We start from the raw sequence: 16,241 nt of genomic DNA, 5'->3' as shown, positions 1-16,241 counted from the left end.
AGTCTGATCAGGCAAGTCACCTCTGCTGGTCACTTCTTGTACCAGTGAAGTGCTGGTTAATTTCTATATAATTGATGAAAAAAAACCTCTGTAAATTTAAACTTTTAAGTCATGACACTTTCCTCTGCACAGTCTATTTCTAATGACATCATCCTCCAATATATTTAAAGCTATTAATAGTAAAATAAAATCAAAGGAATTTATCCTGCTTGTTTTACAGTTGAAGACTAAAGAAACATTGCCAGAACTGTGCTAGAACATCCCAAAGTTGCTTATTTTTCCCTCCCAGGTTACAACAGCGACAAGACTAAAAGATGGAAAGCAATCACACTGATTTTAAGTCAGTATTAGTATTTTGGTATTTCAAACTTAATTGCATTTTAGTGCTTCACATAAGATTGGACAAGGATCAGTAATACAGAGCACTGAACTGTGCACAGAACTCTCATTACCTTTAATATCTCGATGGACAATCATATTACTGTGCAAATAGTGAACTCCTTCCAGAATCTGCCGTGTGTATTTACGAGTCACGTTCTCTGTGAGCGCTCCGTATGATTTCAACTGGTCTTTGATGGAACCCTATGGCACAGAAGCATAAAGCACTAACACTTCTAGAATTCAACTGAAATTCAATCACATTTATGCCTGAAACATAGACATTTAAAATTACAATTCTTCTTGATTTAACCTTAAAACTTGCAAGCAGCTGAATAGTTCCAGTACAATGTACAGAAAGAGAACAGCCCCCTAAACAGCTTCCTAAAGTTTTTGATGGGTGACACTCAGGATGAACATAACACATGCCCTTTGGGTTAGCTTATACTCAGAAAAAAACATTGTCAAGAAAAAAAACACCATGTCCTATAGGGTGGTAAAAAATAACAGGTAAGCAAATCTTAGCTTAAAATAAGATTAAATCAAAACTTCTTCAAAAATAGTTTTGCAACTATTTTTGTATAACCTCTCTTTGTCACATGGAGTTACAAACTGCTAAGATTACTTCTGTCACTTCTCCAAATGTCAGAAGAATTCAAGACATGCCACAAAACAAGACCCAGAACTCAAAAAAATGAAGAAGCAAAAAAAAACCCCACCACCACTTAGAAACCAAGGCCCAGACACTGCTTTTCCCCTCTGGAGTCTCATAGTAAGTAGACTGCTGTAACTATTCAGAAATACAGAGATACTCCAGAAATACAGAGCCTCTGTTTTTATAGGAGCACATTTTGTTTAGCTCTGCTGACCCCACTTCGGTGAGAAAATGAAAATCTACAGTTTTCTGACCTTATAGTATTTCCTAACAAAGAAGAAGAACAGCAGTTCAGCATGTACTAGGTGCCAGACAAGAAGCAAGCACCAAGATTATTTTCTGTATGCACTTATTCTCACCCCCATCTCAGCTACTCTTTGTTTTCCAGAAATACTTGAAGTGTGGCAAAACAAAACAATAAAATTCAGGGAGATTTAAGAGATTACTAATGATAATATTGCCTTTCCAAAGACATTGCCAGGCACCACTTATGCAAAAACCAAACACAAAGAGCTTTTGTACAAACCACCGTAATTCTGAGAACCCAAGCAACCAATGGAGAAGACAGGAGGTTGCAAGCACTTGTCAGTACCCATCTTTGGTGGTTTTAATTTGGACAGTTTGAAATATCTGTGTGCACTTATGCAAAGCTGAATGCTTGGGTGCTCATCACACTGCACACTATGGATGGCTGAAGTGGATGAGCTCTCTTGCTTACCCCAGGCATGTACTCCATGAATATTGAGAGTGTCCTTTCAGGTGGATCTCTCAAGAAGCCATAATATTGAACAATTCTTTCATGCAGCAGATTTTTCAGCAACTGAATCTCACACTCAAGTGCATTTACTTCCTGAAAGGACAAAACAGGACAGATTAACCATGCTTGATGTAGTAAAACTAAGATTTTGGATTTGAATTTTTTCAGGCAGAGCAGTGTGTACATATTAAAGTGTAATGCAAACTAAGTAGCAAAATACTCCTACAGCTAATGTAAAGTTTTTGCATTTTATGACAACAAAATATCAATGTTAAACTGAGGTAATTAAAACCAAGCAAACTTATATATTTTCTATACATTGTCTTTGGGATGGTTTAGCTAGTTTTTCATTGTTTCTCTTTTCTTAAAGTTATGCTTGTTTCAGAGCACAGCAGATATCAATATGTTCATGAGGTCAGTGATCATTATGCAACACGTCATACGCCTCCACTTGGGTAAAAAAACAACTAACAAAACACAGAAAACCACCCCACATTTTAATCTTTGTGGTGGAATACATAGCATTAATCCTTAACTTTTCCAGGATAATAGACTATACTTTAAAAATGCCTTTGAGTAGCACTTGATATTGTAATAATGAAATGCAGCAAAGGAAAACACTAACAGCTGGTGCTTTCTCTGCAGCCATCCAAAACACTATAAATTTTGCAAACAGGAAGTAGTAAGAATCTCAAACTGTCTTCATACCAAACTAAATTTCTTTTTGGCAATTTGTTTTCAGGAACACTTATATTAGTACAGCTTCTTCTGCTTATAAATGTAACTTCTTCCAATTCCTGTTAGTATAACTAATTATCTATTTCAGAGCATGCTTCATAATAATTTTTTGATTTTAGAGACTGAGGCAGCACCAAATCAAATTATGCATCTTCACAGCATAAGGATCTGTCTGAAAATTAAAATGTGATGTAATATTAAAATCAGGTAAGCAGACTAATTATCTATGGTACAAACAAACAGAACTCCTAACAAGGACATGGTTTCCTAACACAACATGGTTTAAAACATGTTCATCCTGTTGAAAGAAAAGAATGTGAGCCTGGTCTAGAACACACCACCTCAGCAGGAGCCTTTTCCAAGGTCTCTCTTTGGGATCACTTACCTTGCTGGTTTCCGGGCTATCGGGATCAAACTGAACTTGTTTAACAGCCAGTTCTCTTCCAGTGTCAGCATCATAACACAGATACACTCTGCCAAAGGCACCTTGACCCAGCAGTTTACCAAGTCTCCAGTTAGTTGGAGCTCGTGGTGCTGAAAATATAAGTATGTTTTGGTTTTCAAATGAGCTTGTTATTCAGCTGATCGAGAAAAACTGGAATACACAGAAAATAATTTTTTAAAAGACTACTCTTTCAACAACAGAGACTGTGCGTCCTAAACTTCACCATCTAAATTACCAAGATCAATAAAACTCCCTGTAAAATGGAAAACATGAGCTAACTAAACTTATTCACAAAATAAGATGTGGTAGAACTAGACATACTTAAAACAACTAGCAATAGCTAATTTGAAAAACAGAAAAAGATTGTTAAAGAAACAGCTTTCTTTTTAAAAAAAGAGAGGCATAATTACAAGGTATGAGCTACTGAAATCATCACAAAGTATATTTGCTCCTGAAATTCTACCACAAGTATGAAGCAGTACCACTAAAAATTTACAGTTTAACTGAAAACATGACCAAGATCTGCAAAAGTAAATAGTAACTGCAACCTACAAAATCCTTCTCAGGTCCCAAAGAGTCTAAGAAATCACTTTCACAATGTTTTGTTATCACAGATGTAAATTCCAATTGAAAGTCTACATGGAGGTTGGTAAGATAAGCAATGAAAATACTGATGAGCATACTCTTGACCTTCGCCTATTAGAGAGATAAAAACATATTATGTAATAGCATGTTTGGATGGCATGCTAGGTTTTGACATGATATATTTGAAAAGTAAGAGCTTTACAGTGGGGTTCACCAATGGCAGAACTTACAGCGGCTGGGTGGGCTTATGTCCATGACTGACAACGTAGGATTGTCGATGTCACTGCCCCTCCTCCTCATGCGGTTATCTTCGTACTCTGGGGTGAAGACGCTGCTCCCACTGCTGGTGCTCAGTGAGTGATCAGTGGGACTGAAACTGACCGGGGATCGGAAGCTGTTGCCCTGAGTCCTTCTGGCTCTTGGAAAAGTTTTACGACCTTCAATGGTAAACAGAGAACACAAAAGTTACAGTACAAAAAGATACTGCAAAGAAATGTGTGCATGCAAATACTTTTATGAGTTCTACATCATCTCATTCAAATCTGTCACAGTAGAGGACAGGACACAATCATCATGAAGTTTACTGGACTACAATCATCATGAAGTTTCCACCTAGAAGAAAACAAACATTCATCACAGATGTATCTAAGGACTAGACAGAATCAAAATCTTGTGTTTAAGAGATGAAAATTGGGACCAAATCCTGGAATTTTTTTCAAAATATAATCAACATGCTTGAAAGATCTGGAGACCTATAAGAGGAGGAATGAAAACGCCACGCCTCCACTTTTATTGCTCTATTAAATGTGCAAATACCAATATTCTGATATTTAGGAGAATAAAATACACGTTTACAATGCTGTAGTGCCCAAGCCAGCCTCTTCCTTCTGTAAACTAGAAAGAATTTAATTCAGAGAAAGACTGACACCTGGAATCAAACAGGAAGACCACAAAAGTATTTTAAAAATCAAAACACAAGCAATGCAAAATTTGGAGATAGCTATGGTATCAGAATGAAAACCAGAGCACTGATCTTCAACATGTTAATTACAACCAGATGACTAATACAATTTATGCTAATCTATTTAGATAACACAACTATTTTTAGAATAGCATCTCTTGATTAAGTTTCATCCTAGAGAACTCAGCAATAACTGAATGAGTCTCTGATTCATTAGGTACTACGTTAGAGGAGGAGCTCCCAGAGGACTAAAGAAAGCAGATAAAATATCTCTGAAATAGTAGACTCAGCCTTATATACTAGTCTGGACAATTTAAATTCCAAGAAAAATATGCAAACAAGTTATTAAGCAGTTTTATTCACCATTGAAAAGATAAAAATGTGATAAACCAGTCATAATTGGTTTGTCTCATGTAGCTAATCCTATTTTCCCATTTCAATGGGACATTCCCACAAGCTAACTGGTGAAGTGTTGCAGACCATCTTACTATGCAGATTATACTCAAGACAGATTCAGAGCAGTTATCAGTGATTTCTCATCAAAGGGGAAGATAAACTGCTGGGGATGTCCACTTAAATTATCTTCATTTCCATGCACTATTTTAATCCCTCATGTACATATGATGGAACTTAACACACTGAAATATTGCAGATGACATCATGTTAAGTGTGGCTGAAAGTCCATTTAGAGATAAAAATAAAAATTTACAGTGAAATTAGATGTTAGAGATGATTCAAAAATCAAGATGAAATTCAGTAAGGAAGTACAATATACATACTTAAAGAGAAATCTAATGCAGAAACTACAAAATGTAAAGCAATTGGACATCATGAAGAAAATGATATAGGAAAATGTAACCAAAGACTGAAGAGCAGTCAGAGTGGTGACCAGAAAGTAGGGTCATTCTGCAATATATTAATGTGACTGCTAGGTACCAAATTCTGCTTATATCCTGTGTTATATGTAAAGTGGCCATGAGAAAAACCTCAGCTCGGGCAGAAGAAGAAAACAAAGGCGAGAAACCAGGTGTGTGTGTGTGTGTGTGATGCAGGGATATAGAAGGGCAATGACCAATTCTTCACTGTGCTAAAATAGACTAACTAGTTCTATTTCCATTTGCAGGAAAAATGTCTTGGGAGACAGAGAAAGTTAAGTTATAAGATAAGCTATCTTGGAAGATGATAACATAAAGGAAATGTATGTCTTCTGTTAAAGTCAATTTAGAGTTTACTTGAAAGTCAGTGTGACAGATCATTGCCTCCTTAAATCTTGCTCTAGAGCAAGGAACTGGACATTGCAGTGCCTAAGTTTGATATTTCTGTGATTCCTGTAACATAATTCCATTTATTGCTCTGCACATTCCACACTGCAAGTGAAGCCATCTGGTCTTGGGACACATTTCTTTGTAACTTTTCTCAACTAGTGCTTGACACACCCTGAAGTATGAAAATCCTTCAGCTGCTCCTCTCTACTTCCTTTAGAAATTTAACACATGTTAAATTTATATCAATGGTATTACTGTCCAAACCAGTTTTATGGACACATCAGCAGGTGCTGCCTTGCATTCCAACAATTTATTTCACCAACTAATTCTCAGTTTACATCACTGCTCTTAAATTTTATTTACTCTTTTAATCTAAGAAAATGTTAACAGGAACTCCACTGGACTTGGGATTTCTTAAAGCAAAACCAGACATTATAAACAGACATACCTACTTTAACTAGAAAAGGGTCACAAAGGTCAAAAACTTATACTGTATGACTTGTGTGTGGCCAAAGATAGCAAACATTTCCACAGTTGTGCATATGACTCAGGAATTCCATAATCCGTAACTTTACCAGAGATAAAACTGCTCAGAGGTTCTATCAATCATTAGAAGCTTAGCAAGTGAGTTTGGGGAAGAAATTTAAGCTTTCAATTTCATCACTGTTGTCATTTAATTTCATTAAGATCTTAAAATTTTATCACATTTTCCAATGAGAAACACAGATTAATAAAACTGTTGCAGTGCTTACCATCATTGTAGTCTTGTTGATGATATGAAATATGGTATCTTCTGGGATAAGTACCCCCCTTTCCAAATTTCTCAAATATTGGGATATCATACTCTACTAGAAAATAAAATGATTCATTTCAAAATTTAAAATGTGACAAAGCATGTTAAATTAATCACTTTGATAATACAAACTTAAAATGGGTGAGAGTATCAGAGGATATGAAGGGCAGAAGCATCAGAGGAAAAAGATTCATGGAACAAAATTACACAACTCACAAGTACTAAAAGGACTTCAGTCAAAAGTCCCAAAGGATCAAGAATTCAACAGCTCAAGTGGTTTGTAACCTCTTGCTTAAAAGAATGTTGGAGGACTGCAGTATGCCTGATTACTCCAGTTTTAAAAATACTTTATAGAGGAGAAACTATTCCAAAGAATAGAATTTAAAGTTGTATAAATATGAAAAATTGGTGAATGAGTCAACACAGCTTGAATTACGAAAACACATTCAAAAGACCCTAAGATCCTCTTTTAAAAGTTATTGAAGGGGAAAAGTATAAGGTAAGGGAAAAAGTCCCTCAATGCATAAATAATTGGTTACATGGTAAGTACATCAGAAGGGAGGAAACAGTCTACAGTCCACAGGAATCTGGGCTAAAACTCATGCAGTTTAATTATCCATGAATTCTCTGCACAGAACAAGGAACAGGGAGGTGACAAAATCACTTTGAGAAATAAAACCAAGAGAATAATTAGAGAAGGCCCTTAAGAGGCTATGTGACTGGATAATAAAGTTGCAGATGAAATTCAGTGTAGGCTTCTGTAAAGGTTTGTGATAGAGACTTCCAAAAAAGCAGCAGCTGAACTCTTTTTATTAGCTGAGAAGAAAATTAAATGCTGTAAGATACACTGAACAAAGTTTTGGTCTACTCAATTTCAAAGATTTCAATAAACGGGTAAATATTCAGAAGTACAGAGATGATCAAAGATACGAATTGCTCCTCCATAAGGAATGTAGGCCTCTAAATTCTAGAAAAGCAACAGCTCGAAGGGAGCAAAAAGATCCATAAAAAAACCAAACCAAACAAAAAAAAATCCACTGGAAAAACAGTAACAGAAAAAAAAACCAAAATGAAAAAACCCAAGCCTTAAAAAAAGTTACAAAGCACATACTTCTTCATAAAACATAATAAATTGCACAACTTTCTGTTGCAACCTACAGCTGATGCTGAGAAAGTTTATAGAATTTGAAATAGGGACAAGAAAAATTTGTAGAAGGAAAAAAATCCATCAAATCACAGAACATCTTGCATTTACAGAACCCTTGAGCAAGACATCACTAGGAATATATTCTGAGAGACGAATATTACACACCCCTCTGTAGAAGCCCAGTACTGGTGGTGGCAGGAGTAAAGACTATGCCAGATTGACATTTTTTTCTGCTTCTGTTACACTTCAAATCATGAGAATAAATATTGAATATGGAATTAATGATTGCTGTCTATCCCACTGTTAACATACTAGAACATGGAATGGGGAAAGAACACAACAAATCCCAATAAAAATATTGCAAGATAATCTAACTAGAAAAGTAACCACAATGAACACAAATGAACTAGATTAGGATTAGGATTATACAAAAGGCAAAGTAATTTCTGACATTTCAGACTCTTTTGGTACTTATCTCTGTTACCTAAATGCTACTTACACACAGTTTTAGTTTTATTTTTATTCAAAAGTGGTGCAATCTGTTAAGCACACTAGAATTCTAAAAAGAAAAAAACTCACCATCACAGATTTATCTGGATAAAGCTTCAAAATCAAAATAAAAAGAAGCCTTAAAATATGTAATAGACTGAAGGAATACAAAACCCTTTTGATTTACTGGAAACTAATTATTGTTTAACAGCTAAGTTTTGTAGTGAGACATGACTGTGAGAAGACACTTTAGAACACTTTCAAGGTTACCCACTGCACTTTGCATCCTGAGCCCTGCACAACTACTTAGATTAGAGCCAGAGTACTGTATGAAAAAAACACAAGTGGTGATGATTAACTTATAGGCACAGCACACAGCTCTCCATCCTTTCACTTTGCAGCGCTTTCAAATACAGAAATCATGAGCACTTCAAAGTGATACTTATTTCACAGAGAAGAAAACACAAGCTCCATGTACTTGTTTTGGCTGGGATAGAGTTAATTTTCTTTATAGTGGCACTTACGGTGCTACATTTTGGATCTGTGGCCAAATCACTATTGATAACATATTTTAGTTATTGCTGAAGCACATTTACACAGAATCAAGGAGCTTTTTTGCTTCACATGCTGCCCTGCCAGCTGGTAGAGCAGGCTGGGAGACAGAAGAAGTTGGAAAGGAACACACCTGGGACAGCTGGCCCCAGCTAACTCAAGGGATATCCCATATTATCTGAGGTTTTGCACTGCAACAAAGGCTGGGAGAAAGATGGAGGAAGGAAGGAAGGAAGGACATTCATAGTGACAGCGTTTGTCTTCCCAGGTAACCACTAGGAGTGATGAAGCCCTGCTTTCCTGGAAATGGCTGAACACCTGCCTGCTGATGGGAACTGGTGAATGAATTCATTGTTCTGTTTTGCTTGTGTGTGCAGCTTTTGCAGTACTATTAAACTTTTCTTACTTTTCAGGGCTCTCTCCCTGGTCTCACATGGGGAAGTGAGCAAGCAGCTGTGTGAGGCTTAGCTGCCAAGTGGGGTTAAACCACACTACCTCCAAATAAATTGACTACAGTTATACAGCAACTTAGAGACAGATAATACAGTCCAATTTAACTAAGTGTGCATGCCCCTATGCACTGCACATTTGCTCTTCTTACAGAAGCAGATAGCTATATTACACCCACTAGGAGTGATGTCACACACAATAATCTAGAAGAAACATGAAATTTCTTGTATTTCCATGGTATCTTTCAATGTGTGCATTTGGTGTTGCTTTGCTTTCTTCTATCATATTGTTTGTGTAATACAACACTTCTCCAGAGTGAACATCCCTTCTAAGTCCTATTATTTGCAAGAGGAGCAGTTCTGGAAAGCTAGTGTGTCTCCAGTGATTTTTGCCTACCTGAGAATTCCTGATGATTATCTGGATAGCTCTGTGCTCTTGGCATCCGAGACTTGGGATAGTTGTCCCTGGAAGTGTAAAAATACACAGAATCTAAAAACTGCTGTTAATCCAGACTTAAGCTTACTGTCCTCTTACTGATGAAAAGCCACTGCTATACAGATTGCTGCAGAATGGAACTCAATTCTGAAACTCAATTCTAGTAGGCAACTGTAACAATTAAGGATCAGCAACAATGGAGAAGCTTGCTCATTGAGCTTAATGTAGGTAAGAAAGCAACAGACTCTGTTAATGAGCAATGATATTAGTAAAAACATGAATTATCACAAGTACAGCCACAAAGGAGCACTGTTATGTTTAACACCTTTATGGCTAAACACAAAGGTTTACAGACTGGCAAAATGGGTTATACAGACTACAAAAACTCTTGAGGAAATTTAACCAAAGAAATGTAGAACCTTTTAATGAGAAAAAACATTTCCTCTTCTCTCCATGAAAGTCATAGGATTAAGAGAGTGATTTTATTGAGTTATAGAATGATGAAGAATTTTTTGGTTCTTACATGATCACATTGTTTCTTACCTACAGTTGGTATGTAACTCCCAGCCACAAAAAGGAATGGATGGGATTGCCAGTCAGAGCAATCGATAACAGTTTATTTCCATAAACATACCAAAACAGTGTCCTCCTTTTTCTGGTAAGAATTTCTCTAATGGGTAACAGAAGCTAAATGGAGACACAAAACCTACATCTTTGTAGGAAATATTTAAATGAAAAAAAAAAAAAAAAAAGGAAAACAAACTAAGTAGAGGTGTCAAATTAAGTAAATAAAAACAACCAAAAAGAGTTTTGAAGAAGAAATATGAGTTGCATTAAGTTTGCTTTGTTTTCCCCTTCTTTCACTCACGCCTACCCCACAAAACCCTTAAATTTGGCAATTAGATAGAATTTCTTTTCTATGGAACTACATTAAATACTGTGTACGTCTAATCTACCACACTAAAACCACAAAATACCTTTCATGTCTACTGTCTTCTTCCTTGTGAAATGCAGACTTATTAGACTCAAAATTGTATTTGTTAGACCAAATCTACTTGTGTCCTCAAACCACATATTCTCAAATATACTACTGAAATAGTACTACTGAATAATACAGCTCTGATTAATTGCCAGAGGCAGTGACCTCCAACTCTTCACCTTTCTACCAGTCAAATAAAATATTTTATTAGCAGTTTTATTAGTTTTGCAGTTTGAAATAAACAAAGAGCAAATCTGCACATTAAATCCAAGGTTATTTGCCTGACCACCATAAACCAAACAGGAATATGTTTTACTTGATTTGGCTGGTGGACAGTGACCCCTCAAAACGCAGGGATCTTCTCAGAGGTCAATCCAAAAAGACTCCCCACAGCACACACTGCCTCTAGCTGACTGGTGGGCTTTAACAAAGAAAAATCAGTTGAAAGTTTGCAGGAGGAACAAGGGGAGAGGAACAGACAGTAATTGCAAAGGAAAGGAAGGGACTGTCTGTTGCAGCCAGCAAATGATTCTACCATCTTCTTGAATTGGGTACCCCCGCTTTAGCAAAGAAAAGCCTACTTCATATGGCAGCGCTTAAGAACTGTAAATTCAATGCAGTGGCTCACTGCCAGGATATATACACCACCCATGAGAAAGACCTAGCAACATTTAGTAAAAATCTTCAGTACATTTTTGTAGGACCTCAAATCTAAATTTTTGTGGTTTAAATACAAATTGTTGAAAAAAAGAAAAAAGCACCACAGTATTTTCCATGTATTAGTAAGCAATTAAGTTTCAATAAGCTTTTATAAACATTCTATAACTTACAAGGGAATTTCTGGAAGAAGTACTGTCACTTGAAAGTGTGACCTTGGGAAATTCTTAAAATACAGCTTAAAATACAACCTGAACGGAGTTGTATTTTACAACTGAGACATTATGCAATCTAATAAAGATAAATAATTAAATAATGAATGTAAATAATTTTTACCCATCTAACGGGCTGTCAAGCGAGGGACAGCTTCCCGAGCCAGAGTTTTCAGGACTGCTCAAAGACAATGGATCCAGCATCTAATAAACAATAAACAGAGGAAGATCAACAGGTTCAAGGTTTTTTTCCACATTTTTTTTCTAAATAGTTAAGGGCTTTGCTATAAAACAGCTAATAAGAAACAAATCCAAATCACATATGAACTGGTAAAAACAGAATGGAAAGCTCATCTCTTGACTTAAAATGAGCTCCTTCCTAAAATGAAGTTTGTTTTGATATATTGTATAACATCTATTATTTTCCATGAATTAGACAACAGTCTTTTGCTGTAAATTAAGCACTTACCCCTCCAATTTTTATGGTCTGTGCTGCATCTTAAAGGTCCTAGGTACCTACTTTGCCGTACACTAATCAAGGATTTATTAAAGAAACAGTGTCCTGAAAGTGAATTTGCAGAGTGCAAACTCTTAAATGAACTCTGTATTGCGAAGGACAACACTTACCACAGGTTCAGCATTTTTATTCCTCTTGTCTCATGCTGAACAATACTGAATACTTCTCTAAGCCAATGCATTATGGCCCAACTGGCAGCCCATGGGTTTTATCCAACCCCTCATCTCTTACAGAAAGTGTGAGGTCTGCTGTCAGAGTGCCAATAGCTGTGCTCAGGCAGGTCAACAGCAGAGCAGAGCAAAACCCTCCATTCCCTAATTCCCTTCTTGTCTTTGTTGGGCAGGCTGTGACAGATAAAGGCAGCATGGCCAACACTTGCCAAGGTGATGTGGCAATGTAGGTGGGGGGAGCAAACAGAATTTGTGAGCCCACCACACCAAACTGGCCCTTAAGGCTGCTTAGGTTGAACTAACCTGGCTTCTTATGAAAATAAAATTCATTAATTTAAACCTGCTGACAGCTCACACAGCAATGCATATATGACAGGTTATATATTTCTGGAATACTTAGGAGTGAATGGACATCCCAGGCTTCAGGGACCATCTGTCTGTCTGACCAGTCAGTGACCAGAAATTACTTTACCCACACCAAAAGTAACTATTTTCCTGGAATGAACCCAGACTTGGGCTGGATCTGACGACATGGCTATGATAATGAATAGCCCTGGTCTGGAAAGTAGGAGATTCTGTCCCTATTCTCAGCTCGGTCATTAAAATTGTGCAATAAATTGCACTATCCCCTTGCCTTTATTTTATCATCTGTCTCTCATTTAGTCAGCTCATAAAAATTGTTGCCTCTTGCCTTTTGTAAATACACTGCCAATGTCAACAACAACTTGAACAACTGATTTGTGTATGCAGCATTATTTTTCTTTCCTCCTTGAAATATCTCTTTCTCCATTGCCAATTCTGTGAGCAGTTACATTCACGCTCCTTTTCCTGCTGTTTTGAAGGGCAATTTTTTAGATTCAGAGAGCAGGATTTTTATTTTGCTAACTGTGCAGACACCAGACATTAATGCAGGTGAGTAAGAAGAAAAAAAACAACATACATTTGTGATCTTTACACACTAAAAAAGTGAATTTGGGAAATCTTTCAGAGCTTATTTATGCCAGGCCTACAGCCAACCCCTTGCCTCTACCCCAACACAGTACCTACCACACAGAATCACAGAATATTCTGAGTTGGAAAGAACCCACAAGGATCATTGAGTCCAACTCTTAAGTATCAACTGAGTCCAAATAATTCTGAGAGATCCAAACTCTTTCTAAAAATCTCCTTTTAATTACCTGGAAAAGTTGTAAAGCTGGTCCTGCTTACGTATCATTCTCAGTAAAATAAAGGGGCTTGTGTTTTCTAATGTTTTCCGCTGGCATCTCTGCCGTTACTTGTATCTATCACTATCTCACTCAACAATCATGGCAATTAAGAATATTAGCTTTCTCCTTGTAACAGCATATTTTAAAAATTGAAGAGACAGAGTAAAAAAAATAAGCAGGTTCTGGAGGACTAAACAGCACAATTATTTCAACCTTATGTCAAGGTTGAAACCAATCAAGTTTTACAGAGTTATCATCAATTTTTTTGCTGTTCCTTCTAATAATTCCATATCCTTCTTGAACAGCAGTATTACATAAATAAACTTAGCAAAAAATTTTAATTTCAATATTCACAGACATACCTGATCCATACTTTCTGGAATGAATTCACCCTCACTGTTGATACTGGTGAAGGATCCATTTCGAGCCACCTGATGCAGCTCATCTGGAATGTATCCTGGGGGAGGTGAACTCCTGTCACGAGTATTAGAACCTTTTGAAAGAAAAGAGCCAGTCAGAGTCTCCACTAACCCAGAAGTCAAGGCTTTACTGAAATGCTTCACAGGCACTGAGCCTGCCTGGGTCACTTCTTGCTTTAGGAATCTCTCAAATGCTTATGCAACACAAGACTTAAGTACAGCATTTAAAATCTACAATCCAGAAATTACGAAAAATTTGGGGCAGAGTTGCCTCAATGACATTAAAGAGAATTTTCATTATACAGGAACAGAAACGTAATTTGCCCACACATCTAGCTGAGTAAATTCCTTGTTTTGACCGAAACCAAAATCCAAACCCATCTACCCATGCCAACTAATCCTTTCCAACTCTTGAGAATTTCAGTTTTTCTCTGCTGAATATTAAGTCTGTAAGAACATAAATACATATATTCATAACAAATGCATAATAATATAATTAAATTGTCAGGAAAATTATTAATTAAGCTCTCCAGTTTCATAATTAAATTCGGAAGTTAGTATCACCCAACTTTAAAACATGAATAAGTCAAGAGGGTACATCAATCTCAAAATCAGTATGTTAAACAAAATTTCACACAGTAAAAAAAATATGGGGGTCCTAATCTGTTTTATTGTCATATAAACAGATTTTTCAGTAGCTCATTCCTGTATCGGAAACACCAGCTTTTTAAGTTACCCTGAAATAGCTCTACATACACTTATTTACTTGTGGGGTTTTTTGATAATTTTCTGTATTATATATATTTAAAACCCTTTTGTCTTAATATTCAAAATCCACTCCCCCAAATGCAAATTTTATAGTAGTCATTGATGAGTAGAAGAGACAGTCTGTGTTGAGAGCAAAATTTTCATGAAAAGACAAAAGACATTTTTACAATTAAAGCTATTGAAATGTGCAGCTTACCTATTACAGACAGCCGCCTTTTTCTCTCTGTCACACCAAACACTGTATTATCTAAATCTTCCAGTGAGGGCAAGGGTTCCACGTTATTTACACTGGGTGACTGAAAATGCATAAGTATTACAACCTGCAGTTATTACTTTACATTCCTGACAATGAAAATACTTTGTAAGCTTTACAGCCTTTGTGCAGTACATTCCATTTTTTAAGCAGTCAAAAAAGCAGCTTGGCTATTTAACTCACAATTCATCTATTTTAGCAGCTCACTCGTAGTCTTTAAAACTCATTTTCAATATGTGCCAGTATACAAGTCCTATGAATATCAATGCTATGATTTGTTAGATAATACCAAAATATCTCAGCATTTAGTCTATAGACTACTAGTCTTTGCTTCAACAAATATTGAACTGCCCATATATGACTTAAAGAACAGTTTCAAATAACTACCATTACTTAAATTCTCTATGTTTGTTTTGTATCATTCTACCAAGGTTTACTTTTCTACACCTGTAGGGTTGGCAAACAAAAAGACAGGAACAGGATCTAGGAAAGACTTAAAACTGAGTCAGTACAAAATGCTAATGGATGCTTAAAGTGAAATGAAGAAGCAATCAGTATTATATTCAATTGGGAAAATGCTATATTTAAGAAAAGATACAAATTATATTTCATTATGAAAACTGAGGAAGGTATTTAGCCTGTCTGCTCATACCTGTGTATTTCCATGTATTACAAGCAGTATCTTGAGACTTTTCATATGTACACTACGGTCAAGTAGTTCAATAGCTTTGTCCAGGTCATCCTGTGTGGTTAATGGAATTACAAGCTACAAAACAAGGGGCAGGGAGAAAAGAGTCTTAAACAGGACACAAGAAAGAAATGAGGAATTCAAGTGCAGAGAAACAAACAGAATGTTTCCTTTCATAGCAAACAACTTGAAAATAAACCTTATTAAGTATTAAAATAAACCCTTAAGTATTAAAAACTCAACCTTAACTCTTCCTTCAGATTCCTCTACTAAGTGGAACAAGTCTTCACAAGAAGCAATCATTTTGCATATACAGAACTTAAATATTCAGAAGTTTCACCAAAACGGGTACAACTGGGTCAATGCCTAAATTAACACAAGTCTAAGATAAATATAAGTCCTATTTCAAAGAGTATAAAGCAGATTTTTGTATCTCAAATGTTACTAATACACTTGTTTAAAGTTTCATCACTAAAAGAATTTCTCCAATGAAAACCAGCATTTGTTAAGGAAGATGTGATCCATGTGCAACAACTCTAGTCCTCACTAGAATCCTACTTGGATCTAATTAACTAGAATTAACTTGGCATACATCTATCTTTAGAACAGAAAATTATGCCATTAATGTGCAGTTGAGATCTGAATTCTATAACAATGACAATTTGGCTCATGTTTCAGGAGTGTAAATTACAGCTTCTGCTTGTAACAAAGGAAAAACAG

The 16,241-nt window shown here is 36.1% G+C and overlaps 1 protein-coding gene across 2 annotated transcripts in view; it reads right to left on the bottom strand.

The window, feature by feature from the left end:
* Window positions 1-16,241, bottom strand: part of MAP3K2 (mitogen-activated protein kinase kinase kinase 2) — a 49,015-nt gene that overhangs the window by 9,339 nt on the left and 23,435 nt on the right. Inside the window, exons 6-15 of one of the 2 annotated variants that reach the window (XM_054636503.2) lie at window positions 15,486-15,599; window positions 14,777-14,876; window positions 13,756-13,886; window positions 11,623-11,702; window positions 9,612-9,679; window positions 6,537-6,632; window positions 3,789-3,995; window positions 2,914-3,062; window positions 1,752-1,883; window positions 453-582 (exon numbers count right to left, since the gene is read on the bottom strand). In XM_054636503.2, the coding sequence (XP_054492478.1) occupies window positions 453-582; window positions 1,752-1,883; window positions 2,914-3,062; window positions 3,789-3,995; window positions 6,537-6,632; window positions 9,612-9,679; window positions 11,623-11,702; window positions 13,756-13,886; window positions 14,777-14,876; window positions 15,486-15,599 (1,207 nt within the window). The remainder of the gene's footprint in view (window positions 1-452; window positions 583-1,751; window positions 1,884-2,913; window positions 3,063-3,788; window positions 3,996-6,536; window positions 6,633-9,611; window positions 9,680-11,622; window positions 11,703-13,755; window positions 13,887-14,776; window positions 14,877-15,485; window positions 15,600-16,241) is intronic. The other variant, XM_077181596.1, reaches the window with a different exon arrangement.

Source organism: Agelaius phoeniceus, chromosome 7, assembly GCF_051311805.1.
Source record: "Agelaius phoeniceus isolate bAgePho1 chromosome 7, bAgePho1.hap1, whole genome shotgun sequence".
Lineage (NCBI taxonomy): Eukaryota > Metazoa > Chordata > Aves > Passeriformes > Icteridae > Agelaius > Agelaius phoeniceus.
This window is presented reverse-complemented; position numbering and strand designations above follow the sequence as displayed.